The 24,928-nt window shown below is 48.4% G+C and overlaps 2 protein-coding genes across 2 annotated transcripts; one reads left to right on the top strand and one right to left on the bottom strand.

The window, feature by feature from the left end:
• The first annotated feature begins 397 nt into the window (after positions 1-397).
• GNG3 (G protein subunit gamma 3) lies at positions 398-9,685 on the top strand. Its single transcript, XM_079958594.1, has 3 exons — positions 398-820; positions 5,829-5,934; positions 8,863-9,685. The coding sequence occupies exons 2-3, from the start codon at positions 5,836-5,838 to the stop codon at positions 8,989-8,991; spliced, it is 228 nt and encodes a 75-aa protein (XP_079814720.1). The 5' UTR covers positions 398-820; positions 5,829-5,835; the 3' UTR covers positions 8,992-9,685.
• Positions 9,686-10,895: 1,210 nt separating this feature from the next.
• On the bottom strand, positions 10,896-24,594 carry LOC307205602 (adenylosuccinate synthetase isozyme 2-like). The gene is made up of 13 exons (XM_079958212.1): positions 24,045-24,594; positions 22,829-22,931; positions 21,986-22,054; positions 21,704-21,754; positions 21,550-21,616; positions 18,427-18,534; positions 18,051-18,132; positions 16,779-16,905; positions 16,023-16,177; positions 15,782-15,906; positions 14,418-14,515; positions 12,807-12,956; positions 10,896-12,285 (listed from the first exon to the last, which is right to left on the bottom strand). The coding sequence occupies exons 1-13, from the start codon at positions 24,273-24,275 to the stop codon at positions 12,233-12,235; spliced, it is 1,419 nt and encodes a 472-aa protein (XP_079814338.1). The 5' UTR covers positions 24,276-24,594; the 3' UTR covers positions 10,896-12,232.
• Positions 24,595-24,928: the final 334 nt, after the last annotated feature.

Genomic DNA, 24,928 nt, shown 5'->3' with positions numbered 1-24,928 from the left:
GCCTTGGAGTGGCAAAGAAGGCTTGTCATGTGGCACCGAGTGGGAAACGGAGACAATAAAACGTTCTCTTTCCTTCAGCTTTCTGCCTCCCACATCACACATAGTTCAAGGTGCTGCAGGGAGTGGAAGCTGCTTGTGTACCTGCTGTGCCTATTTAGAAAGGGAGTGGTGGTGGTGAGAAGCCTGGAAGGAGGGGACAAAAGTAGGCAGTGTGCATTGATGTCAGATTTCCAAATGAAAGGGAGATGCTGACACCGTACTGCAGCTCCCATGCGCCTGTACCACTACGCACATGAGGGGTGTGTGGGCCAGCAGCCCCCACTCCTTAGCTGTACCTTCCCCACACAACCTCATGCTTCTCCTCTTTAATTAAATTTCCTCCATAGCAACTGTAGCCTTCCACTACAGAAAAGCAGCCGTCTTTTTAGAGAAAGCCATGTGAGGGGTTTACCTCCACAACCAGCACCACCCCTGCCACAGAGATGGTTCAGCCCCAGCCTTAAGTGGCTTGTTGGAGCATCCTCTAGGTACCAGTTCTATTTAATTAAGGTCCATCCTGAAAGAGGTGAGGAGAGTACTGGGGAGACACCAGGGTGGAGTCACCGCTTTGGTGGTGGGAAGGAAGCAGAAAGGTGCCTTGTGGAAAACACCCACGCCCTTTCCTCTATCCCCCACCCTCAAGTCCAGGTGGGGAGACAGGACCAGAGTCTTCCTCTCTACGCCAGATCATCTGAACACACCCAAGGCTGAGAAGAATCAACAACAGGCACCCACATTTACACCCCCATCTCTTCATTCCCAACAGGGATCCAAAATAAAGGTCTGTATTGGGGGAAATCTCCATCAACTCTGAGGTGGGGGGTGGAAGGCGGCTCCTCGCATGCAGGGAGGGAAGATTAGGATGTCTGGCATATGGAATCTCTCCAGGGCAGAGACCTAATGTTGATGGGCCTATGCAAATGTTTATTTTTTTTCTGATCAGCCAGGGATTTGAATGACCATTTTGCACTATTCTGACAGTGTGATAGATTTTCTTATTGTATGTATTGTGTGGCACACTGCCTTGTGGGAACTGCTAGTCTATAAATGCTTTTCTATATAAATAAAATGTGGCAAGAGGGTAGACAAAAGAAGGAGGGTGTGAGTAGCCATCGTAGCTTTGTGTTTCCATGGTCTACGTTCCTTGGATTGCTTGGGTTGGGGGTGGGGAGTGGAGGAGAAGCAGACAGAAATAGAGGAAAGGGCTTCTGGCCAGAGATTCCTTCCCCACAGCTATGCCAAGCGTAAGGGAACCAACACAAATGTGAAATCATAGTGGGGGGTCTTGAATTCTGATGCCAGCCTTTGGAACTGCCATTTGTTCATGCTTCATAACATCTCCCTGCCTGATACAGCTTTTCTGCACTCCCCACCCCTCGCTTTTATTTTTTTGCATCTAATAAGAAAAGAAAAAGGAAGGAAAGAGGTGAGGGTGGTGCAGCAATTTTAAAAATAATAATAATAAAGGATTGGGTAGAGCTCATGGGGTGAGTATTTGTCCTCATGGAAGGTGGGCTATAAAGGGTGGAAGTGAGATAATGGGGGGAGCTTCTTTGTCTTGAAAGGGAAAAAAACTCATGTGGAGAAATTTAACCCTCATATAGCATTAATTCGCTGCAGGAATATAGGAAACCGCCTTATACCAAGTCAAACCTTTGTTCCATCTGGCTCAGTACTGTCTACTCTGACTGGCAGTAGCTCTCCAGGGTTTCAGGCAGGGCACTGAAGCCATGGCCCAATGAGCTATGAACCTTAAAACGAAGGTACATTAAGGAACATAGGAAGCTGCCATATATCATGTCAGATCACTGGTCCATCTACTTCAGTGTTGTCTACACTAACTGGCAGCAGCACTCCAGGATTTCAGGCATGGGTGGAGATGCTGGAGACTGAACCTGGTTCCTTCTGCAACTGAACTATGACCTGTCCCCAATACTCCTTGACACCTACTGTATATTTGGCATATAGGCTGATGCCCCAAAGAAAATATCTTAAATTGAGGACACATGTGACTGAATGGAATGCTATCCTGGAGTGGATGGCTTAGGTCAGTGTTTCCCAAACTTGGGACTATTTTTGGACTACAACTCCCATCAGCCCCAGCCAGCATGGTCAATGCTCAGAGTTGACATGAGTTGAAGTCCAGGAACTTCTTGAAGGCAACAGGTTCCCCATCTCTGGTTCAATGGATTTCCTCTCAGGATGAGCTGATATGATGCCCTCCAGAAGGTAGTGGACTACACCTCCCATCATCCTTGTCCACTGGCCATGTTGGCTGGGGCTGATGGGACCTATAGTCTGACTACAAAGTCTGGAGAACATCGTGTTGGCTTTACAATCCACCTTACCACTAGCAGGGGTCCTTGTGTTGCCTATCCCTATAACCCCCTTGCAATGCCTTCTGTAGTCACTTCATTTGGCAGAATGTGAAACCTTTTTAAGAAAAGGAAAAAGAAATTCATTGGCTGGCTACCAGGGCTTTCAAACCCCAAGGCCTGAACTTTTCTCCCTATATATTTGGGATCGGTGAGGGAAAGTGCTGTTGCATTACTCCCAGAGACAGCCTGTCCTTTCCTTCTTGTCCTCAGGCCATTAAAAATACAACCACCAGATTCCTGGTTTTAGATCTTGGCTTAAATCAAGAATCCTTAGCCTGAGGGCTGGAGCTCTCTTCCTCAGACAAGGCCTAGATTATTGCTAGAACTCCATCAGTCCCCATTGTCTTTAGCTAGGATGGGAATAGTCCCTGTCTGGGCCTAAGAAGTTGCTGCCAGCCAGGGTTGACAACACTTTTACAGACCTCTGATTTGACTCAGACCCCATCCGCACTATATATTTATAGCGCTTTTATACCACTGCAGACACAGCTCCCCGCAAAGAATCCTGGGAGCTGCCATTTGGTTAACAGTGTCAAAAGTTGATGGAAAACACCCCAACCTTTGATATTGTCATTGCAATACTGTGTGTTTTTTGTCTGCATGCTGCCTGGTGATATTTTATATGGAAGTGCGGTTTATAAAGGAAGAATTTTTTGGGGGGGCTGGATTACAATTCCCATCATCCCTGTCCATTGGCCATGTTGGCTGGGGCTGAAGGCATTGGAGTCCAAAAAAATGGCTGGAGGGCAGCTAGTTCCCCTTGAAGCTTTGACCTTGAAAACAGGTCCAGGTTCAAGCTAACAGCTTCTTGTTAAAAGAAGCCTTGACAGGGACTGGTCAAGTGCCAGGAGTTTGCAACACTGCTCCAGCCTTTATCAAGGTTAACCTGATGCACCACTTTCATGGCAACATCACCACTGAGATCTTGTCGATTTCCCAATCATGCTCCCAGTGGCACAACATCTGCTTTGCATGTGCATAAAATCCCAGGTTCGCTGATCAGTATCTCCAGCTCGGGCTGGGACCGCCCCTTACCAGAAACCCTGGAAAGCCACTGCCAGTCAGTGTAGACATACTGTGCTAGATTGAACCATGTCAATAAGTTCCGTTGTTCAAAGTATTTGCATTTCAAACTCTCCCCTGCCAACCCTGTATTTAACAAGCACTCACAGGAGGAAAACCAGGTGGTGTACTGTAGAGTATATAATTCCTCTGGATTATAAAAAGATTAATTGGAAATTAGGTGGGTGGCTTAGCTGTGGCACCTCATCTGTGAGCTGCAATTTCTTCAGGGGTGCTGAGTTTTGTTAGGAGACACCCTTGTTCCCTTCCTAGAACTGTAATTCTGAGAGTTCGCTGGTTAGGGTTGCCACATTTCAAAAGTTAAAAGCCTTGCCTAAGATCCAGGACAAACCGCCACCTCTCAGAAATCCCTCCTGGACGTCAATTACACCTTTTAAATCATGGTAATGTTCAGGAAAATCCGTTTGATATAAATGGCAGAGGATAAGGCCAATGAAGATCGTCATATACAGAACAGTCAGGCACAGAATGGAAGGAAGAGAAGTACAGTATTATATGCTCACCTGAAGTTTTACAAAAGTATGTAAATGCTCTAGGTACTGTTTCAACACGAATGGAAACAGCTAAGAGTACTGTTGACAATTAAGGGATAATTTTGGGTAATGGATTGTAACTGGAGATAATATAAAAGAGTTAACACAGTAATATTAGAAGCTAAGGTCACATCAACAATGGCGAGTGGGAAATCATTTAATTAAAATTTCATAAATTTGGTGTTAATTTGTAATAATCAGTGAGGATTGGGTTGAAATTTGGAAAATCAATAAAAAAATTGGCAAAAAAAAGTATGAGAAAATCTGAACGAATGGCAGCCCTAGATTGATTGTAAGACTACTCTATAGCTCCATGAGGATAATTGAGTCTCCTAACAACCATCAGCACCTTCAACAAGCTACAGTTCCCATGATTCTTTTGGGAAGGCCATGGATGTTTAAAGGGGTGTTATAGTGCTTTAAATTAACGGTGTAGATGTGGTCTTTCATGTTATTCTACTGCCAGGCAAATAAATGTTTATTTGCATAGGATTTTAGCAGGCAATGTAGGGGCCTATTGAGGTTTCTTCCTAAACTGCTTTGCAGGGAGATGAGATGGTATATGCTATTTAACAAGCATTCAGGGGAGATTAGACGATGTTGCCTCAAAGCAAGTGTCATCCTACTTATTCCAGTGTGTTTTCCCATTCCTTTCTTTATCGCAAAAAGGCTGTTCTTTTGTGGAAGTGGGCTTATTGCCCAAGATCTCCCAAATCATCTATAAGTGCACAACCTGGATTTGCTGTTATGTGAACTAATCTTGCCCACAAATAGAGAGAATCTCAAAATGCCCCCTAAATTCATGGTGTGATGTTTTCAACCTGTTGCATTTCATTCTTATGCTGCTGCTCTGTTCAGGTGTTAATTTCCACGCAACTCTGTATTTTGTACTTGCAGTCTATCATCCGTGTTGTAGGCTGGCCTGACAATGTTCCCTGAAGGGTGGGCTAAAAGAATCCTTTATTTAAAAAAAAAAAAAAAATGACAAAAAATTGTGGGCCGCTTTACAGCCCCAGCTCATTCCAGATTAAGTTGTGACCAATCAGGATGCATAAAAAGTGGGGGGGGGGCACTTTGGGCTAGATTGGACCAAAAATTCATTCAGGTCAGGATCCTGTTTCTCCAAGTGATGCCAGGAAGCTACCAAGCAAGGGAGGGCAGCATACACACCATACATTTATAATATGTTCCCCCTCCCCTTCCCCCCCCCAAGAATCCTAGGTACAGTGGTACCTCGGGTTACATACGTTTCAGGTTACATACGCTTCAGGTTACAGACTCCGCTAACCCAGAAATAGTACCTCGGGTTAAGAACTTTGCTTCAGGATGAGAACAGAAACTGTGTGGCGGCAGCATGGAGGCCCCATTAGCTAAAGTGGTACCTCAGGTTAAGAACAGTTTCAGGTTAAGAGCGGACCTCCGGAACGAATTAAGTACTTAACCCGAGGTACCACTGTACTGTATTTTGTTCAGGATGCTAGGAGTTATAGCTCTGTGAGAGGTAAACTACAGTTCCCATGATTTTTTGGGGGATGCCATGTGTTTCTAATGTATGGTATGTACACAGCCCATACAGGCAATGGCCTCCTGCTTTTATTTGGTCCCATAAACTGGTATCCAGAGTGCCTCTGAACATGCAGGTTCCATTTAGCTACTAAATAGCCCTTGAGAGTCCTCATCTCCTTCCTACATTTGACCAATCCTCTTTTTTATATATTAAAAAACTCATCTAAAATAAGGTCTACAGTGACACCGTGTTTTTATAGTATCTTTTACTCCATGATTTCTGTCGCAGAATCCTCATGAAGGGCGAAACTCCAGTGAACAGCACTATGAGTATTGGGCAGGCCCGGAAGATGGTGGAGCAACTGAAGATTGAGGCCAGCATGTGCAGGATAAAGGTAGGAAATAGGAAGAAGGGGGCCAAAAGGGCAGTAGATTACTGCTTCCCCCATTGGGGTCAGGTGCGACATACACGCTGCAGATTCTGTTGGACTCCAGCTCCCATCATCCCTGGCCACCCTGGCTGGCGCTGATGGGATTTGTAGTGCCAGCCACTCAAGGGCCACAGGTTCCTCACCCCTTCTCATTTCTAGTAGTAGAGAATCTGCTTTGCATGAAGAAGATCCTTGATGTCTCCAGGCAAGGCTGCGAACATTCCCAGTCTGAAACCCTGGAGAGCTGCTGCTAGTATTGGGCTAGATCGGGGAAATGACCTGGCATTCCAAATTTGGAAAATCAGTAAAAAAAAATTGCCCCCAAAAAAGATGACCTGGTGTTTATTTATGTAGCACTATCAGTACACGTGGCACCTTGCAGAGGAGGGGGGAAACAGGTCCCTGCCCCAAGGAATTTACAATCTAAGGGTGGCAAGGACCACAGTAGAGTAAGCCTGCTGGATCAGGCCAAATGCTTACCGTATTTTTCGCTCTATAAGACACACTTTTCCCCCTCCAAAAACTAAGGGGAAATGTGTGTGCGTCTTATGGAGCGAATGCAGGCTCCTTGGCTTCAGCGATAGCAACGCAAAACCTCCGAAGCACAGCAGGAGCACTCTCTCCGCGCTCCGGAGGCTTCGCGTTGCTTTCGCTGAAGCCTGGAGAGCGAGAGGGGTCGGTGCGCACCGACCCCTCTTGCTCTCCAGGCTTCAGGGATAGCCACCTGAAGCCTTTGGAGCGCAGCGGGAGGTCGGGTTGCCTTCACTGAAGCCAGGAGAGCAAGACTCTCCTGGCTTCAGCAGAGAGGGAGTGCTGCGCAGCACCCCTTTAGCCAAGCGGGAGGAGAAATGGGAGGGGCTCCGTTTCTCCTGCCGCTTCGCTGAAGGGGTGCTGAGCAGAAAGGGGGAGAATTTTTTTTCTTGTTCTCCCCCTCTAAAACAATGTGTGTCCTATGGTCGGGTGCGTCCTATAGAGCAAAAAATACGGTATCTGGTCCCACATCCTGTTCTCACAGTGGCCGACCATATGCCCCCAAACTCACAAGCAGGACTTAAGTTCAACAGTGATTTTCCCCACTTGAGATTTCCAGCAACTGGTCTTCAGAGACCTCCTGCATCAGCCCCAAACCCATCTAGTCCAGCATCCTGTCATGTGCTTTTAAATGTATGGCGGGCACCTTCCGCAGGCAGAGCAGCTGCTCAACCACTTCGCTTCGGAACAGCCATACAAGTCCGTGTGTCTTTGTGTGTGCTCAAAGACCATTGAATCCAATTACCCCTTGTAAATTCCGACATGTGCGAAGTACGTGAAGTTTCTGCCCATTTGAGGAGGGTGAACAGATTCCCCCCCCCCCCTTGAGTCCTGAATAGTTAGAAATGCAGCAAAGCTGCTTTCTGGTCACAACTGCAACCAACGCATGGCTTGCCCAGATGCACCCTCATGTGGCGAGAATGAGCTTTTACTGAACTATATAGTCAGAAAAAGGGATGCGGGGGTGCTGTGGGTTAGACCACAGAGCCTAGGACTTGCCGATCAGAAGGTCGGCGGTTTGAATCCCCGTGACGGGGTGAGCTCCCGTTGCTCGGTCCCTGCTCCTGCCAACCTAGCAGTTTGAAAGCATGTCAAAGTGCAAGTAGATAAATAGGTACCGCTCCGGCGGGAAGGTAAGCGGCGTTTCCGTGCGCTGCTCTGATTCTCCAGAAGCGGCTTAGTCATGCTGGCCACATGACCCAGAAGCTGTATGCTGGCTCACTCGGCCAATAAAGCAAGATGAGCGCCGCAACCCCAGAGGAGTCTGCGACTGGACCTAATGGTCAGAGGTCCCTTTACCTTTATAGTCAGAAAAGGCTCCTCAGCAGGAAAGTGGTAGATAAACACAACTGGTAACCAAACAAGCAAATAATTTTTTGAAAGCATCAGCAGTAAAACACATGCCTGGCATGCAGAGTGTACCAGATTTTGCAGCAGTGCATCTCCAGTTAAAATGATGAAAGAGCCATCTCTGCACGAGATCCTATGAAAGCCACTGCTGGGCTAGATCAGGACGGGGGAACCTGTGGCTGTCCAAATGTTGCTGAACTCCAACTCCAATCATCATCCCTGGCAACTGACTGTGCTCGCTGGGCTGATGGGAGTTGTAGTCTAGCAATATATGGAGGGCACCATTGTAGCCTTCTCTTGCATTCATTTGTCCAATCCTCTTTTAAAGCCATCTAAGTTGGTGGTCCTCACTTCCGCCTGTGGGAGTGGGTTCCATAGTTGTTGAAGAAGTAACTTCTTTTATCTGTCCTGGGACGTCCAACATTCCAACATGGGACGCGGGTGGCACTGTTGGTTAAACCACAGAGCCTAGGACTTGCTGATCAGAAGGTCAGCGGTTTGAATCCCTGCGACGGGGTGAGCTCCCGTTGCTCGGTCCCTGCTCCTGCCAACCTAGCAGTTCGAAAGCACGTCAAAGTGCAAGTAGATAAATAGGTACCGCTCAGGCGGGAAGATAAACGGTGTTTCCATGCGCTGCTCTGGTTTGCCAGAAGCGGCTTAGTCATGCTGGCCACATGACCCGGAAGCTGTACGCCAGCTCCCTCGGCCAATAAAGCGAGATGAGCGCCGCAACCCCATAGTCGGTCACAACTGGACCTAATGCTCAGGGGTCCCTTTATCTTAAGTTGGTGGTCCTCACTACTGCCTATGGGTCAGGGTTCTATAGCTGTTGAAGAAGTAACTTCTTTTATCTGTCCTGGGTCTTCCAACATTCATCTTCATTGGATGTCCCCAACTTCTACTGTTACGGGGGAGGAAAACTTCTATCCGCTTTCTCTGTGCCATGCATCCTTTTACAAACTGATATCATCAGAAGGCTGGAGTTTTCAACTCTCCCCCTTCCCTTGGCAGGTCTCCAAGGCTGCTGCAGACCTGATGACTTACTGCGATGCCCACGCCTGCGAGGACCCCCTCATCACCCCTGTGCCCACCTCCGAAAACCCGTTCCGAGAGAAAAAGTTCTTCTGTGCCCTCCTCTGAGCTATGTCTGTCTCCCCACCTCACCCCCCTTGGGCCCAGGGGGGCATCTGGGCTGCTCAGATTTCCTTCTCTCCCCCAATCCCTCGCATCTTCCAGTCCCAGGACACCCTTATCACCGCTCAGCGTTGAATTGGGTTTGCGCAGGAGAAGGCTGCCATGTACCTCCAAGCCCAAGTCTTGGCTGTTTTGGGGAAGGGGTTGGCAGGGCAGTTGTGGAGGTTCCCACTTTCAAATTCCCCCCTCCACATGTTCCATTGCAAGGCTAACATCTCCATACACTTTAACCGAGCACAATTCAAACTCTGCAAGTGATATGGATACAGCGCCCCCTCCTGTTTTCTTCTAAGTGGACCCTCCACAGTCAACACAGGGTGGAAGAAGGCACCCATTCTCCCCAAAACGAGACCTAGAGGTATTAACCGCCCCCTACTGTATGCCCAATCTGTGGATAGTTTTGCTACAAACTGCCCCCTCCAGCTACCCACCACCTATTTCAACCAAGTTTCGGTCCTAATGGCCAGAGGGACTGTAAAATTTCACCCTCCCCGCAAAAAAATTCTACCCAGGGGGGAAAAGAGCGAAGGGTTTTGATTTCTTCCAAAACGGGCCGAGGCGGTTTGTGCCACACACACCTGCCCAACTCACACTGTATCAGAGAGCACAGAAAGTAATAAAATTAACTGGAGCCACTCAAGCTGGGCCGGAGTGGTTTTGAGTTGGAGAGGTGGGGAGGAATCTGCTAAAGGGTCGGGGGGAGACCTGTGGGCCCTGCAGCTGTTGTTGGACTCTTAGCTCCTGTCGGCCCCCAGCCTGAGCAGCCAATGCTAACACAGAAAGTGGCCCTGTACTGGGTCAAACCCAGTGGTGGCCGGTGCCCATCAGGGCTGATGGGGTGGAAGGCAGGGGAGCCCAACAGGAGGTTTGACCAGAGACAATGGCAGGCGGAGCCAACTAACTCTGGATCAAGACAACAAAATCAAAAAGAAACTCTGGCATGCAAGGAGGAAGTATGGGCGGACTCTTGGTTATCAGGACTGCAAAACTCTGGCGCTAGGTTTGCTCAGGGCACGTGCGCAAGAGCATGTGGAAAACTTGAAAAACGGAACCACCGGAAACTTGGCGAGTCCGAAATGTGTTCCTCTCCCACCTACTGCCAGTTAGTTTTAGGTTCTTCTTTGAGCTCGAGAATAAATGTAGTTAAAAACGACGACACTGATGCTGCTCAAAGGCTCCCCCAGGCTGGTGCCCTTCAGACATTGCTGGATCGCAAATCCCATCGCTGTCCCTTAACATCTGCCAACCTGGCTGGGGCTGGAGGCCAGCAATAGATGTCGAATTGCAACTTCCACCATCCCTGGGGCCTTTGGGCATGCCAGCAGTAGGGGGTGGATGGGAGTTGGGAGCCCAAAAGGTTTCAAGGGCACAAGAAGAGGTTGGCATCAAACTTAGGTTCACCATACAGGATGGATGGGGAAACCTGGGCTGCCTTGTCTGGGGGGGGGGGGGCAGGGGGACACATGCCAGCGATGGGTGGAGCCAGAGGCAAAGTGGGTGGAGCAATGTGTCTGTTTCTATAGAAACCCGTGTCTATCCTCCAACCAGACAAGGCATAATCGGAGCTCATGGACATATCCCATTTGGGCAAAAACACATAAGAGTAGCACAAAGCCAGGCAGGTGAAAGGCGTGACCTGAGGAAGAGTCCCACAAGCCAGACAGGCCTGGAGGGCCATTTATGGCCCACAGATCTGAGTTTGTCTGGCCATCTCCTGCCAGGAAATGCTCCAGAGTTGGCAACATTTTGAGCTAGAAAAGTGTGTGTGTCGGGATGAACCCTTAAACAGAACCGGTACAAAAAATAGAGCAGTCCCGGCTTGACGCTTCCTTCATGATTCAAACCGTTCATAAAATAAACCACTGTTCTTTATTGCTAATTTCTGTGCACAGTGAAAATTGGCAGACACGACAATGCCCTGAAAATTAGAGCCCTCCGCTGGGGGCAAGGACGACACTGTGACAAAGGGAGCTTTCTAACACTCCCATGCACACACACATAGAGACGCAAAGGCAGGAATACTTCATTGGGTTGGGAAGGTGTGGTTGTGCAAGTCTGTGCTGAGAACGCTTTAGTATCTAGTCTATTGGCCCCGTGAATCTCCACTTTTAGAGTTGAAAAGAATAAAAAAGAATAGTCAGGATTCTAGTCCCTGTGAACACTCAAATGCAACCCTGGGCTTCCGAAGATTACAGGCAGTGCTCCTGTGCGTCAACGCAAACCCCAAGCCCTGCTATCAGATGGGGAGCTTTGATTTGCATAGTTATGTCCAATCACCGAAGGCAGGGTGTTATTTGCTAAATCTTTTGGGAAATTTCCCGTAAAACTAGGTGAAGAGCAAATAGAGAAGGCAATGGCAATGTTATTGGACGGAAATGAGCTTACACATTTCCCCTCTATCCTCCTCCGTCATGGATGCAAAGAAGAGTCTGGAAACTTTTGCTCCTGCTTTATGATGAGCCACAGTTTGTTGTTTCACCTGAACAAAACTGACTTGAGTTAACACCTAGCTAGGGTTTAGGGTGCAGATGTCATGCTAAACTGTGGCTGATCAGAAACAACGAAAGAAGCAAAAGCTTCCAATCTCTGTGTGGCCACGCCAGAAGGGCAGACGGGAGAGACGAGGGGGTGCAGCCAAGGTTTGCTGCAGCTCTTCAACACTTGAGAAACCATGGCTTGAATTTGGCAACCGTCTTCAGTGCAAGAGGACAGCAACAGGAATCCACACTCGGAGCGAACAGAAGTTAACTGTCCCATTTCTGGGAATTGCTTTCTGCTACAAGGGGATGCCCTACAATTTTGGGGGACTGTGTCCCTGCCCATCACAAGACGCAGGAGTACCGAGGCTGCCAGATGCGGAACGGCAGCAGCCCCTGTGAGAGAGAAGAGAAGAACAACCAGACGCAGAAGGGGAAAGCGGAGTGTGTGGCATTAACCAGCCTGGAAAGAAAAGGAAAGATCTCAGAGGCAGCAAGTCTCCGTTACGCTGAAGCTACAAGCCTCCGCAGTGGGCAAGGAGTGCTCTTAGCTGAGTGAAGGTGGTGGGAGGCTGGCCGATGGGGCGGGAAGATCCCCATATTTCCCATGTGCTGATTGGTCCGTGAACTGAGTATAGCGGTGACAAGGGGCAGTGCCTGTGGTTGCTGCCGCCTCCTTCCAAGACGTGAGCTCCACTCTGCTGCCATCCTCAGAAGAGCTTGATGATGGATCTGCGCGATTTCCCCACTCCAATCCACTTGACTGCAAAACAGGGGAAGGGGGCGGGGGGTTGAGAGAGAAACACCTTTATTTATCCAAACCAGGTTTATATACGTGTGTGTGTGTGTGTGTGTACACAAACACACACACACACCTTCAAAACCTCTAACTGGCTGACGTAAAATATAAAACATACATTAATAGGACAGATGAAATCAGATGTTTAAAAACAAGTTGGCCATTCCCGCCCCCGCCCCCCTTACAATAAAGGGTTGCAGCCAATGCTAATCCTGCTCAGATATATTGAAATTCACGGACATGGCTAACTGAGATCCATTAATTTCAACGGGTTTACTCCTGGGATAGAACCCATACATTAAGAAGTAAAATACATGTCAAATTCACACGTCTGGGCAGCCTTGCTTAAGCAACAGACAAACAAACGGAAAGATTTCGGAAGGTGGAAACGCCACCGCAAAGGAGGTGCTTGCTTATCATCAATGGGCAGGGCGTTCCAAAGTGTGGGTGCTGGAGAAGTTCCATTTGCATGGGCCACAACTCACCTGGCACCCCCAGATATTCCTCAATGAAGCGGATGTAGCCCTGGGCCTCAGGGGGCAAATCACCAAAACTGCGGGCCTCCTCGGTGCTGCACCGCCAGCCGGGCAGCACCTTGTATTCCACGGCTACTTTGTTGAGGAGCTCCTGGTTGGCTGTGGACGTCCGTGAAGGTGGGGGAAAGAGAAGCTCTTGTTAAATTTGGGTTTTCTGGTTATGCTCTAAGAGTCTAAGCCGTCTCTGGGCATTCTTATTCATTACTAGCAACGTTGTACCCAGGGTTGCTCAGAAGCTTTAAGAAATGAAAAAAAATCAGTGTGATTTGGAAATCGGCAATTAAAATGAGCGCCATTCTGAAAGGTTCCTTGATCTCCGGAATCATCGTACAAAATCTGGTTGAAATCAGTGGGGTTTTGAATGCATGCATGCATTTGGAGACCTTTTATGGCACTGGGTTGCAGTCAGTGCTAGTCCTACTCATGAGGAAACCCATCATACGTAGATACAACCCACTGTAACCGAATAGGGCATGGATGTTCCTGAGGTCAGGGAGCAAGTTTTCATCTACATTTGGATACAACTGGATGCCAATTTGAATGAAGATGGCGGGCTGAACCTTTCAGAATAGCACTTGTTTTTTATCTATTTGAATTCCTGAACAACTCCAAGGATTAGGCTGTTACAGACTAGTATAAGTACGGTAAATAAGTAACTGAGCATGCTGCCTCTGAAACTGAACATGCAGCTATAACAGTCCTTGGTAGACCTTTCACTTCCATTAATTTGCCTAACTCTTCCTTAAAAGCTGTCCCAAGCCAGAGGTCATCTTGTGGCAGTGAGTTCCATAAGTTAACAATGAGTTATGTGAAGCATTCCCACCCCTTGACAGTCTTTCTGAACCCCCACTCTCAGCGAAACCTGTTTTTCTCTACACCAGCCTCTGCCAACCAGGGACTCTCTAGCTGCTTTGGATTACAATTCCAATGAGTCCCAGCCAGCACTCCTGTGATGGGAATTGTAGTCCAAAACAGCTGGAGGGCACCAGCTGGGAGACGAAGGCTGCTCTATGCAGACTCCAGGACACTGCTCGCCACTTTCCTCCTGTCTTCTGAACCGAAGGAGAGAACCCGTAAGGGCCTAAACCAGCCGTGGGGAGCCTGTGGCCCTCTGCATGTGGTTGGGACAACTCCCATCATCCCTCAGCATTGACCATGCTGGCTGGGGCTGATGGGAACCAGAGTCCAGCAACACCTGAAGGGCTGCAGGTCCCCTGATTGAGGCCTAAACTGCAAAGGCTAAAACAGCCTCCCTCCCATTGCTGACTGGCCTACAGGCTAGGCCATGGGTAGGCAAACTAAGGCCCGGGGACCGGATCTGGCCCAACCGCCTTCTAAATCTGGCCCGCGGACAGTCCAGGAATCAGTGTGTTTTTTACATAAATAGAACGTGTCCTTTTATTTAAAATGCATCTCTGGGTTATTTGTGGGCCATAGGAATTCGTTCATATTTTTTTTTTCTCCAAAATATAGCCCGGCCCCCCACAAGGTCTGAGGGAGAGTAGACTGGCCCCCTGCTGAAAAAGTTTGCTGACCGCTGGGCTAGGCCCACAGCATCACCTGGGAAGTAAGGAATGCGTTTCTCATTCAGCCGGTACTCCACGCCCACTTTGATCTCCTCAAAGGTGTCCAGGATGTCCAGCTTGGTCACAGCTAGGCTGTGGAGCAGAGCAGAGGGCAACAGTTACGGGGTTATGAACCAGGTTCAAGAGATGGGAACAGCTTTACAGTCACAACAGGAGCAGGCAATGCCTGTTTGCCACTGAAGGCCCTATATGCGTGGAAGGCCAGGGGGCTGTGTGGCTATGGGCGGGGCCCGGGGTGGAGGTTGGGTCATTCACACATAGCCATTAGCACACGGATGTGTCAGGTGTTTGACCCTCGCTGTGCGAATGGTGCGCCCCTCAATGTGGGGCGGGGGCAAGAATCTGGCGGTCATACCAAAGGCATCAGAGGACCACATGTGCACCTTACAATGAGCCTCTTCAGTTTTCGATTCCAGTGACACACTACAAAAAGTATAAATGTAGTGTTCCCAAAGCAAGGAAGGATTGAACTCTGATTAATAGAATACACACGAGGCTTGACCAGTAAGACTCTGGCAGGGGTGTGTATAATAATAATTCCTGTCCACCCCTTGGCCCAGGTCGTTTTATTCACAAAAGAACTTTTTACACAGTGTTTGTAAGAACCAATCAGATTTCCTCCGAGCATTTAAAAAACCCCACGTGGGAGAAAGTTAAAGTTAAAACTACAAACAAACTATTTCCTACTTGAGCATGCATACATATCTGAGAGTAAATAAAACAGGACTAGAGGAATGCATTCAGCAAAACCCCGGAGGTCATAAACAGGCAAGGAAAGAGTATTTACCATCTCCTTGTGAACTCTCTTCCTGAACTCTCTTCCTGGCCCTAAGATTAACAAAACTAACAATAGCTACATCAAAAAGCTACCTACTATCTTTATGACCCAGGATGCCTGATGAAGCAACTGGCCTGTGTTTCAGAATGCTTATACGTGCCTGTCAGGTGTAGAGAAAGCAAATTGCAGAGATGGAGAGGCTAGTGGAATTCGATCAGAAATTATTGTCAATGAATCAAACCTAGTCAACGCAACGCTTTCATCGCGGACACAATGGCTTGATGCATATTTTATAATTCCTCATAGTAATCCCATCTGATCACTACATCTAAACTCCTCTAGAACCCCACACCGGCACCTTTTGGTTCTTTAAACCTTTGACAGAACCAGGGCTGGGTGATATCCTATTTTAAAGCCATCCAAGCTGGTAGCCATCACTGCCTCCTCGGGCAGTGAGTTCCATAGTTTAATCGTGTGCTATATGAAGAAGAGCTTTGTTTTATTTGTCCTGAAACTTCCAACATTTAGCTTTGCTGGGTATCCCCTGAGCTCTAGCTTACGCGCTAAATCCATTGATCATGTGGGCATATTTCACCAGCACGAGGTCCAGCCAGCCGCAACGGCGCTTCCGGCCTGTGGTGACGCCAAATTCTCGCCCCCGCGACTGGAGCTCCTCGCCGATCTCCTGGAAGACGGCAGAAAAGTCAAGTCATCAAACCACTCATGGGTAACCCAGTCTCCCCCTCCACTGCAAAGACTTGCTCCTGTTCTGCCCCCACAGTCCCTCAGGGAAAGACTCACATTGTCCTGTTCGGTGGGGAAGGTCCCAACTCCGACACGGGTGGTGTAGGCCTTCACCACGCCGTACACCTTGCCGATGTAATGTGGGGGGATGCCCAGGCCGGTGCAGACCCCTCCCACGGTGCAATTGGAGGATGTAACAAATGGGTAGGTACCTAATGAGGAGAGAATGCTCACAACGTCACTGAGCCAATTGCGGCCTGTAAGTGGCGCATGGAACCCATGCATTGTCTCCAATGAATGCCACTTTTGCAACATACATTTAAAGCACTATGGGAGTTGTGGTTTTTAAGGGTGCTGAGAGTTGTTAGGAGGCCCCTATTTCCTCACAATTTAACGAGCAACCCCTCTTCCTGGGGACCTCTGGGAATCGTAGCTTTGTGAGGCAGTGGCATAGTGTGGGTTGCCAATGCCCGGGGCTACGCCAAGGCGGTGGGTGGGAGGGAAATGGAGTATGCCTGCCTAACAGTGTTTGTATCACCAACAGCTGCAGAGATAAGAAAAGAAGAGTCATTTCGTTGTCTGGAGAGGTCACTTCCTGGTTCGCACAGAGAAGCCGTTTCCAATGGAGCCCAGCGATGGAAGCACACAGCTGTATTGAGGCAGCACTGGGTGCTGAAATTTTGCACCCCCTAACAATTTTGCACCTGCGGCAACTGCCCTGGTGCCATTCTTCCTGCCCCCGCAGGCTATGCCACCGCTGTAAGGGGAATAAAGGGTCTCCTGCATTCTAAGTGTTAAAATGAGGATGCTTACCAAAATCGATGTCTAAGAGTGCAGCATTTGCTCCTTCGACCAGGATCTTCTTGGGTGGGCCATGCAGGGCTTTGTACATGAAATAAACACCGTCCTTCACCAGTGGGCGGATCCTCTCGGCATAAATCTGTCGGGTTTTGATTTTTAAAAAATGAGTTGCAGTTTTGGGCTCAGACCAAGAAAGTCTAAGTCATGGGTAGGCAAACTAAGGCTGGATCTGGCCCAATTGCCTTCTAAATCCAGCCTGCAGACAGTCCGGAAATCAGCGTGTTTTTACATGAGTAGAATGCGTCCTTTTATTTAAAATGCATCTCTGGGTTATTTGTGGGGCCTGCCTGGTGTTTTTACATGAGTAGAATGTGTGCTTTTATTTACAATGCATTTATTTCCCCAAAATATACAGTGGTGCCCCGCAAGACGAACGCCTCGCAAGACGGAAAACCCGCTAGACGAAAGGGTTTTCTGTTTTGGAGGCGCTTCGCAAAACGAATTTCCCTATGGGCTTGCTTCGCAAGACGAAAATGTCTTGCGAGTTCCTGCGGGGTTTTTTCCCTCCCCCCCCCCCTTTTCCTAAGCCCTAAGCCACTTATCAGCTGATCCGCTAAAAGCCGCTAAACCGCTAATAGCGCTAATCCGCTAAGCTGTCAATGGGCTTGCTTCGCAAGACAAAAAAACCGCTAGATGAAGAGACTCGCGGAACGGATTATTTCGTCTTGCCAGGCACCACTGTAGTCTGGTCCCCTACAAGGTCTGAGGGACAGTGGACCGGCCACCTGCTTTAAAAGTTTGCTGACCCCTGATCTAAGTCTAAGAAAGTTTGAGTCATGCACCCAACACTCAGCAAGGATGGTGCCTGCCTAATTTCAATCAGGAGGGAGTTCCACAGGTTTGGGCCCATTGCACTGATGGCACAGCTTCGAGTAGTTACAAGCAGCACCTCTAAGCCACAGGGGGCACACCAACAGAGACAACCCCAGAGATATCAGTCATCAGGTCAGGATATAAGGGGTCAGTTGGTCCTTAAGATATCCTAGAACCAAGCTACTAAGCACCTTCTAGGTTAACCTGGCTCAGTAACACACAGGCAGCCAGGGCAAGCTTTTAAGCAACTGAGTCAATATGCTGTCAGTCTAGCTGCAATATTTTGCACGAGATGGAGCTTTTGGACCAGGTGTAAGGGTAGCTCCACGTAGAGCCCAATGCAATAATCATGAATCACTGGAGGCATTCTTTCCCAGTAGTCACGGACCTACCCCCCACCCCAATAATCACCTTCAATTGCTGCAGCTCAGCCTCCGTGTCAATGTTGAGAGCTGGGTATGTTGTTTTGTACTGCTGGGCCAGGACCCTGAATCTAAGAGAGGGAGAGAGAGATTGCTGCTGAGTCAGTTGCACTCCCCACCGATCGCCATTATCAATTATTTGCAAGCTACCTTCCCATCATTAAACCATGCTTGAGGCGGCTTATAGCACCAAAAACAACATGCTGCAGGCCGTACACTGCCTTGCCATTATTTTATGATTGAAAACAATATTAAAAACAATTTAGAACAACTTAAGGACAATAGACAAATGAAAACTTATCAGCAATCCTCACCGGTAATTTACAATGATGCATAACAATAACCTTTTCCACCCATCAACTCACTTCTTGGAAAACTCGTTAAAATCCGCCAGGAGGTCACAGATGCGCAGGCCAGTTCGGGAGGCCTTGGAGGAGTAGGCTGGACCAATCCCTTTCTTGGTGGTGCCAAGGCTGAAAAAAAAGTAACCAGAGGGGCACAATACTTTTCATAGGAGCAACCAGGATATGCTGCAAGAATGAACCCCCCCCCTATCGTGACCAGTTCTAACTTTGATTTTGTATGTGGGAAAATGGTTGTTTGCACATAAGAGCATGGGCGAAAGTTTATTATTGCAAGGTGATTTCATAGCAAAAGGCACTGCTTGGAACATGATCAATGCGTGGACAGCTCATGCTGTCCTGATGATTGGTCCACGTAGTATGGCCTGATCGACTACGTGGGCCTGGTGTGATGGTATGGCATTGTCCTTATCGCCAGCTGAGGGAAAAGTTGCTTCTTGGTATTTGTATCTTTTCTTCTGCACACAATAAATGTTTGACTGCAGCAGCTCTTGAGGCAGTCAGATTTCTTCAACCCATCTTTGCGTGAGACTGATTATTACAGATGTCGAGCAGGTTCTCGACATTTGTAAATATACATTAGGAGCCAATTTGTTTCTCAACATCCTTGTTTTTCTTTGTGCAGATGGGGGCTTTGAGTGCAGCATCCCTGGCCGTGCCTGAGAACTGCAGGAGTGGCCAACCTTTCTGGGCCAGTGGGTGCATTTGGGATTTTGAGAGAGTGCAATTGGTGCCAGTCACAAAATGTGGCATAATGTAAAATGGCTGCCACAGGGTGTGGCATAACACAAAATGGCTGCTGTGGGCCTGTGGCGTAACACAAAATGGCTGCCGTGGAAGTGTGGTGTAACACAAAATGGCTGCTGTGGGGTGTGGCCGAAAAAGGAACAGGGCAGCAAAACTGTGTAGGCATGCCTCCCATTCATAGGAAAAAAGCAGCTACAATAGCCACGCTCATACAAAGACAGAAGCTCTTTGCACCTCTCCTTTATTCAGAATGGCATCCAATGAAATGTGGGAATGTTGAAGGGTAGGAGATGTTCTATGTAGGGGAGGCTCAGCCACTACAAACAGGAACTGAGTAGTAAGGGCAAAATGTCCCTCGAACGTTGTGGATTTTAGAGGGGATATTTACAGAGACATTTTGTGGATGCCGCAGGAGGTTCTGGAGGACACATGTTGGAGACCTCCGATGAAGAGTGTGGGTTTTGTATGGGAGAACATGGCATTCCATGTGCAAACATTGGGGAGGACTATAGCTCAGCAGCAAAGCATCTGCCTGAAATCCTGGACAGTTGCTCCCAGTGTCAGTGAAGGCAATTCTGAGCTAGCGACAGTTCCCCGTGTTCCTATGTGTATGTTTGGATTTTATAACAGTTAGCTCAGCTTATTTGGGGTTGGGAGGGGAGACAGCTGTGCACTGAAGATGAGGGAGCAGCAGATTTCTATGGAGCAAAATGGAAGCAAACTTTGGTCAAAGAACTCTGGTTCAAGGTTTAAGCAGGCCTGGGATGCCTTGTTCTGAGGGAAGAAATGTCTATGTCTGCGTGGGCTCTGGAATAGGGAAAGAAGAAATGCTGACTAGGCCTTAGTTGAGCTGAGATCATGTACCACTGGGAAGAATACATGATCTGTTTCTCATTGGGCCTAGAAGGTCTGAATGACCTTCACGATGCTCAAGAATACCTCAGTCCCCAAAACAACGGAAAACTATTCCTGCAAGTTTCTACCACCAGTCTTGTCATTTGTCAGTACAAAGCAGAATCTTAGTGAGCAAAAAGACGGTGACGAGAGAAAAGAGAAAATGGGGAGACATAGATGGATAAAAATGAGATGGCACCTCAGTTGTCACAGCTCACTTCTGCACCTCCTGTGCTTAATTTTACTTTTATATAGCTTCAGTTTTGCTGGTAAATATTTGCTTTAGAGCTCAACTGGCCTTTTTCCTATTTTCTTTGAGATAAAAAGAGATTTCCTGTTTTGAGTGTGTCCCTCCTTCAGATTTTACAGCTACTCCTTGCCTCCCCCCCAAGCCAGCCTTTTAGGGGGGCTCATGAACAGTTTTTGTCACATACACATCACACATTTAATGTGCGGAAGGCAGGGAGGCTAAACAGTGACTGGAACCACAACCGATGACAGGTGGAGCCAGAGCTAACAAAAGGCAGCACCAACTAATTCTAGTTTTGTCCCCCATCTTTCTCTTCCTCCCTGCTGAGTTTTACAAAGGGCAATGTGGAGACTCAGGAGGAGGAGGAACCTGATAGGTGGGCCTGCCCCCCGGCCTGGTTTTAGGTAAGAACAGAGGGTTGGATGGGGGCACACTGAGGTTGGTGGGGCAGCACCCCATATGCCTTAATGGACCAGTCTCCACTAACATCAAGCTACAGAAGAGGACGAGAGATGGGACTTCAGGGCCTCTGCTCTGAAAGACCAGCGACTTTTGACTCTACCTGTCCTTGAAATCTTTCCATTCCAGCTGGTCGTTATAAGAACTCTGTAACTAAGAAATAATGTATTGAGTTTGCTTTCCTTCCTCCCAAGCTCTTTTCCTTTCATGTTTTGTCTTTTAGATTGTAAGATGAGAGCAGGGACTGTCTTTTTTCAAATGGATCTGTAAAACTACTCTGGTGGCCCTTTTAGCTGAAAAGCAGGGTAACGCTGCTTTAAATAAATAAATAGGCAAGTTTCATAGTCTTCAGCCCATGCTAGATCTGTGGCAAAGCTCAAATGTATATGCGATAACAAGAGACCTTTGCAACAGCACTATTACCAAATACCAGTGTGGCAAAGGGTCACTGTTTATTTAAAGCAAGGATGGGGGACCTGTGGTCCTTCAGATGTTGCTGGACTCCAACTCCCATCAGCCCTGGTTACTGGCAATGACGCCTTAGGCTTATGGGACTTCTGGACTACAACTCCCATTAACCCTGACTATGAGCTATGCTGGCTAGTGTTGATGGAAGTTGGAGGCCAAAGGATCTGCAGTCCTGCCCTAAAGGACAGAGTGCCCACAGAGACAGAAAAAGACTGCGCACCCCTTGCCCAACATGCATGCCCATGCCTACCCTGGGCCCCAGCAACCGATGCTACGCCACTGAGCCACATCCTCAGCACCCCACTTACTTCTTGCCACCCTGCAGCTGCCTTTGCTGTTCCTGGATTCCATCCACAGCCTGGTGGAAGTTGAAAACTGGGAAAGATGCAAGATGACAGATACGTCAGTCTCTTTCTAACTCTTATTTCACTCCCACCACCAAATTCCTCCCAGGACACTCACCCAGATGAGCACGGTCGGAAATCACTGTCCGAGACTCCCAGCCTTCTAGCCCTGTGGAAACAGAACACTTGTGGCTTTTAAACATTTCCATCTCTTAGCTCAACAGGGTTTTCTATTAGTGGACTTTCCATTAGTCCACAATGGAAAGCCACATATAAAAGGGACAAAGGTGTGGGCTGTACCCTAGCCATGCAGCACGATGCACACACACTTTTTCCTTTTCATTTCCCTTCTTTAGATCAGGCGTGGAGAATCTCACGTTGTTGGGGGGGTGTCACTCACCTGACCCTTTCTTAAGATTCTTCTCAGCTTCCTCAAAGAGTCCTGGCAAGTGGATGACAACACCGTTCCCTGAAAGGGAAGGCAACCTCTCATTTATTTATTTAAATGGTCCGTATGCCTCTCGATCCATTTGAAAATCTCAAGGCAGTTTTACAACCGAAATTAAACCGACAAATAAAGCATTACAAAATACCCAAATCAAACATTTCAGGCCCAAGTCAAATGTAAAATACACACTTTAAAAAAGCACAATGGACAGGAAAACAAAATGTTCTCCTGAAGATAAAAACATAGCACTGACAGAGTGATCTCCTTAGCGCTATGTTGAATTCCCCCCCAATATGAATATCTAACTTGATGGATGTGCCATCTCCTGTCTTCAGCCACAAATACACACAAATGCCACTGGCCACCTGAATGAAGCTTGCAGACAACAGTTTGGGAACCCAAATTATTCTAGAGCAATACAGTGTCCCACAAAGAACAACAGAGCCACTCCCTTCCCATCTCTCTCCCAGATAGGACTATACTTTATGCTGGTTCAATCTCACATACTGAGTGGTGTCCAGCAACTTTTAAATACACATAATCCGAACCCCAAGCACCCAAGTGGAAAGAAGGGTAGGGTTTTGGAGGGAAATCCCTGTCTAGGGACACAAAGAGAAACGGGTGAAACTGCCGAAGGGGAATATCCACTGCAGGGAAGGGAAAGAGTCTATGCAGGGTCAGAAGCCACCCATTTGGTCACAGCAGGGATTTGAACACACATCCCTAAATCTGCCCCCTCACTGCACCTGATTTGGCTGCCTCTCACAACTGTGGCAAGCACACAAGATTCCTTACCAATGAACGACGTGGCATTGTGGTTGATAACCCCACTGGGCAAAAGGTGGAAATCGTATTCAACCGAATCCACCACAACGGTATGGCCTGCGTTATTGCCACCCTGCAGAGACACACATTGGTACCAAAAACAGCAACACTTAATTGGCGGCGTTTTTAATTTGTTAACAGCCTGTAGGGTATGGTTAATTGGGAGGCAACTAAACAAACAATCCACTTTTGAAGAGTGTGTTTTGGTGGGTTTTTTTTTTGAAAAGTTATATATAAATGCTTACAGATACACACACAAACTGAAACAGAACTGGGTTGTGCTGTTATAGGAGGGGGAATTGTTTATTTTGGTAGCAAAATGAAATAGAAATATTTCAGGTTTTTGAAGGGCTATCACAACGTAGATGGACCAAACTGATTTTCTACTGCTCCAAAGTTAGGGATGAGAAACCTGCGGCTCTACAAGTACTGCTGGACTACAGCTCCCAGAACCCGTGACAACTATGTTGGCTGATAGGAGTTGGAGTCCAGCATTATCTGGTGAGCCAGTGTCCCTGCTCAAGGATAAGGCAGGCAACCTTTGGCTCTCCAGATGTTGCTGGACCACAGCTCCCATCAGCCCCATTCAGCACAGCCAACAGTAATGGGTCCTGTTTGTTAACAGCGTCTGGAGGGCCAAAGGTTCCCCATCCCTGGAGTGAAACCAGGTTCAAATTACAAGAAAGCACATTTGAATTAAACTTTAGGGAGAACTTCCTGACATTACATAGCCTTGGAAAGTGGTGGTCTATCCTTCATGGTAGAAACCGGGTGTCCACCTATCAGGAATGCTTCAGGCAGATCATTTTAAGCTCATAAAAAGAATCCTGGGAACTGAATTTAACCCCCCAAAGAGCTATAATCCCCAGCACCCTTAAACACAGTCCCCAGCATTTTTCTTGGGTGTGTGCTTCAAATGCATAGTGTGTGGATCTGCCCCAGATCACTTCTGAGGATCCTCCATCCAACTTTAGGATCCTAAACCAGGGTCGTGGAGGGAAAGCTGCGTCCCTCCAGGTGTTGCTGGACTCCAGCTCCCGTCATCCCCAACCGCTGGCGTTGCTGGCTGAGGCTGATGGGAGTTGGAGTCCAACAACCCCTGGAGAGCCCCAGGCTTGCCACCCCTGCCCTAAGCAAGACCCCCAACACCCCCATTGCCTTCGCAGGCTCTCTTCTCGTCTCTCACCTGGCACCTGCAGACGAGGTCCGCGTCGAGGCTGAGCAGGTCGACCACTTTGCCTTTCCCCTCGTCCCCCCACTGCGCCCCCAGCACCACCGTCACGCGGTTCCCCTGGGGCCCGGACCCGGAGGGAGCTGGAGCCGCCCCAAGCCGGGGCCGCTTCTCCTCCGGCCCGTCCCCACCCCCGCCTCCATTCAGCAAGCTCCCGGGGGTCGCCGCGCTCTCGGTTCCCGCCATGTGCAGAAGCAGCAGCAACAGCAGAAGTAGCGGTAGCAGGAGAGGAGACGGAAGCCAACCCTAACATGGCGCCGCCCTAGGCGGCCTCAGCGCCAGCACCCAACATGGCGGAGGATGGCGTAAGGACCCACTACGACCATGGCCCCGCAACGCCATGATGATGATGAGCCCATAGAGATACGAAAAGAAGGGAAAAAATAGAGGGGGGGGGGAGAACCTGTGAGCCGCTAGGACTCCGACTCCCATCAGCCCCAGCCAAGAGGGCCAGCGGTCAGGGATTATGGGAGTTGGAGTCTAGAGTAACAAGATGGCGCTTCCTAGGTCTTTTTTTGATGCTGCTCGTCCTTGTAAAATATAAGTGAAAGTAATAATAAAGCTACTATTGATTGATTCCTAAGGTTCCAGAGCGGGTTACAATGAAAGCACAACATTAGTTTAATACCATTTATGAAAATTTTCTTCTGCTGGTCTTCTAGCCAAAATTCCCGCGAGCTAAGATGGCGGCGTCCGGGGCAACCTCAGCGCCAGTACCCACGATGGCGGCCACTCCCCGCTTTCTCAAGAACATCACTGAAGAGCCCGCCAAAGCAACGTGAGCCCTTCTTAAGTCAAGCTCAGCGCCAGCATCCGATATGGCGGTGTTAGGATTTAAG

Source organism: Podarcis cretensis, assembly GCF_951804945.1.
Source record: "Podarcis cretensis genome assembly, chromosome: 16".
NCBI lineage: Eukaryota > Metazoa > Chordata > Lepidosauria > Squamata > Lacertidae > Podarcis > Podarcis cretensis.
This window is presented reverse-complemented; position numbering and strand designations above follow the sequence as displayed.

Coding starts and splice junctions, on each gene's coding strand:
- LOC307205602 (XM_079958212.1), bottom strand. CDS start 24,275: ATGGCGGGAACCGAGAGCGCGGCGACCCCCGGGAGCTTGCTGAATGGA. Junction 22,932..24,044: donor ACCTCGTCTGCAGGTGCCAG/GTGAGAGACGAG, acceptor GTGTCTCTGCAG/GGTGGCAATAACGCAGGCCA. Junction 12,286..12,806: donor GGAATATCTGGGGGTGCCAG/GTGAGTTGTGGC, acceptor CCTGTTTTGCAG/TCAAGTGGATTGGAGTGGGG.
- GNG3 (XM_079958594.1), top strand. CDS start 5,836: ATGAAGGGCGAAACTCCAGTGAACAGCACTATGAGTATTGGGCAGGCC. Junction 5,935..8,862: donor CCAGCATGTGCAGGATAAAG/GTAGGAAATAGG, acceptor TTCCCTTGGCAG/GTCTCCAAGGCTGCTGCAGA.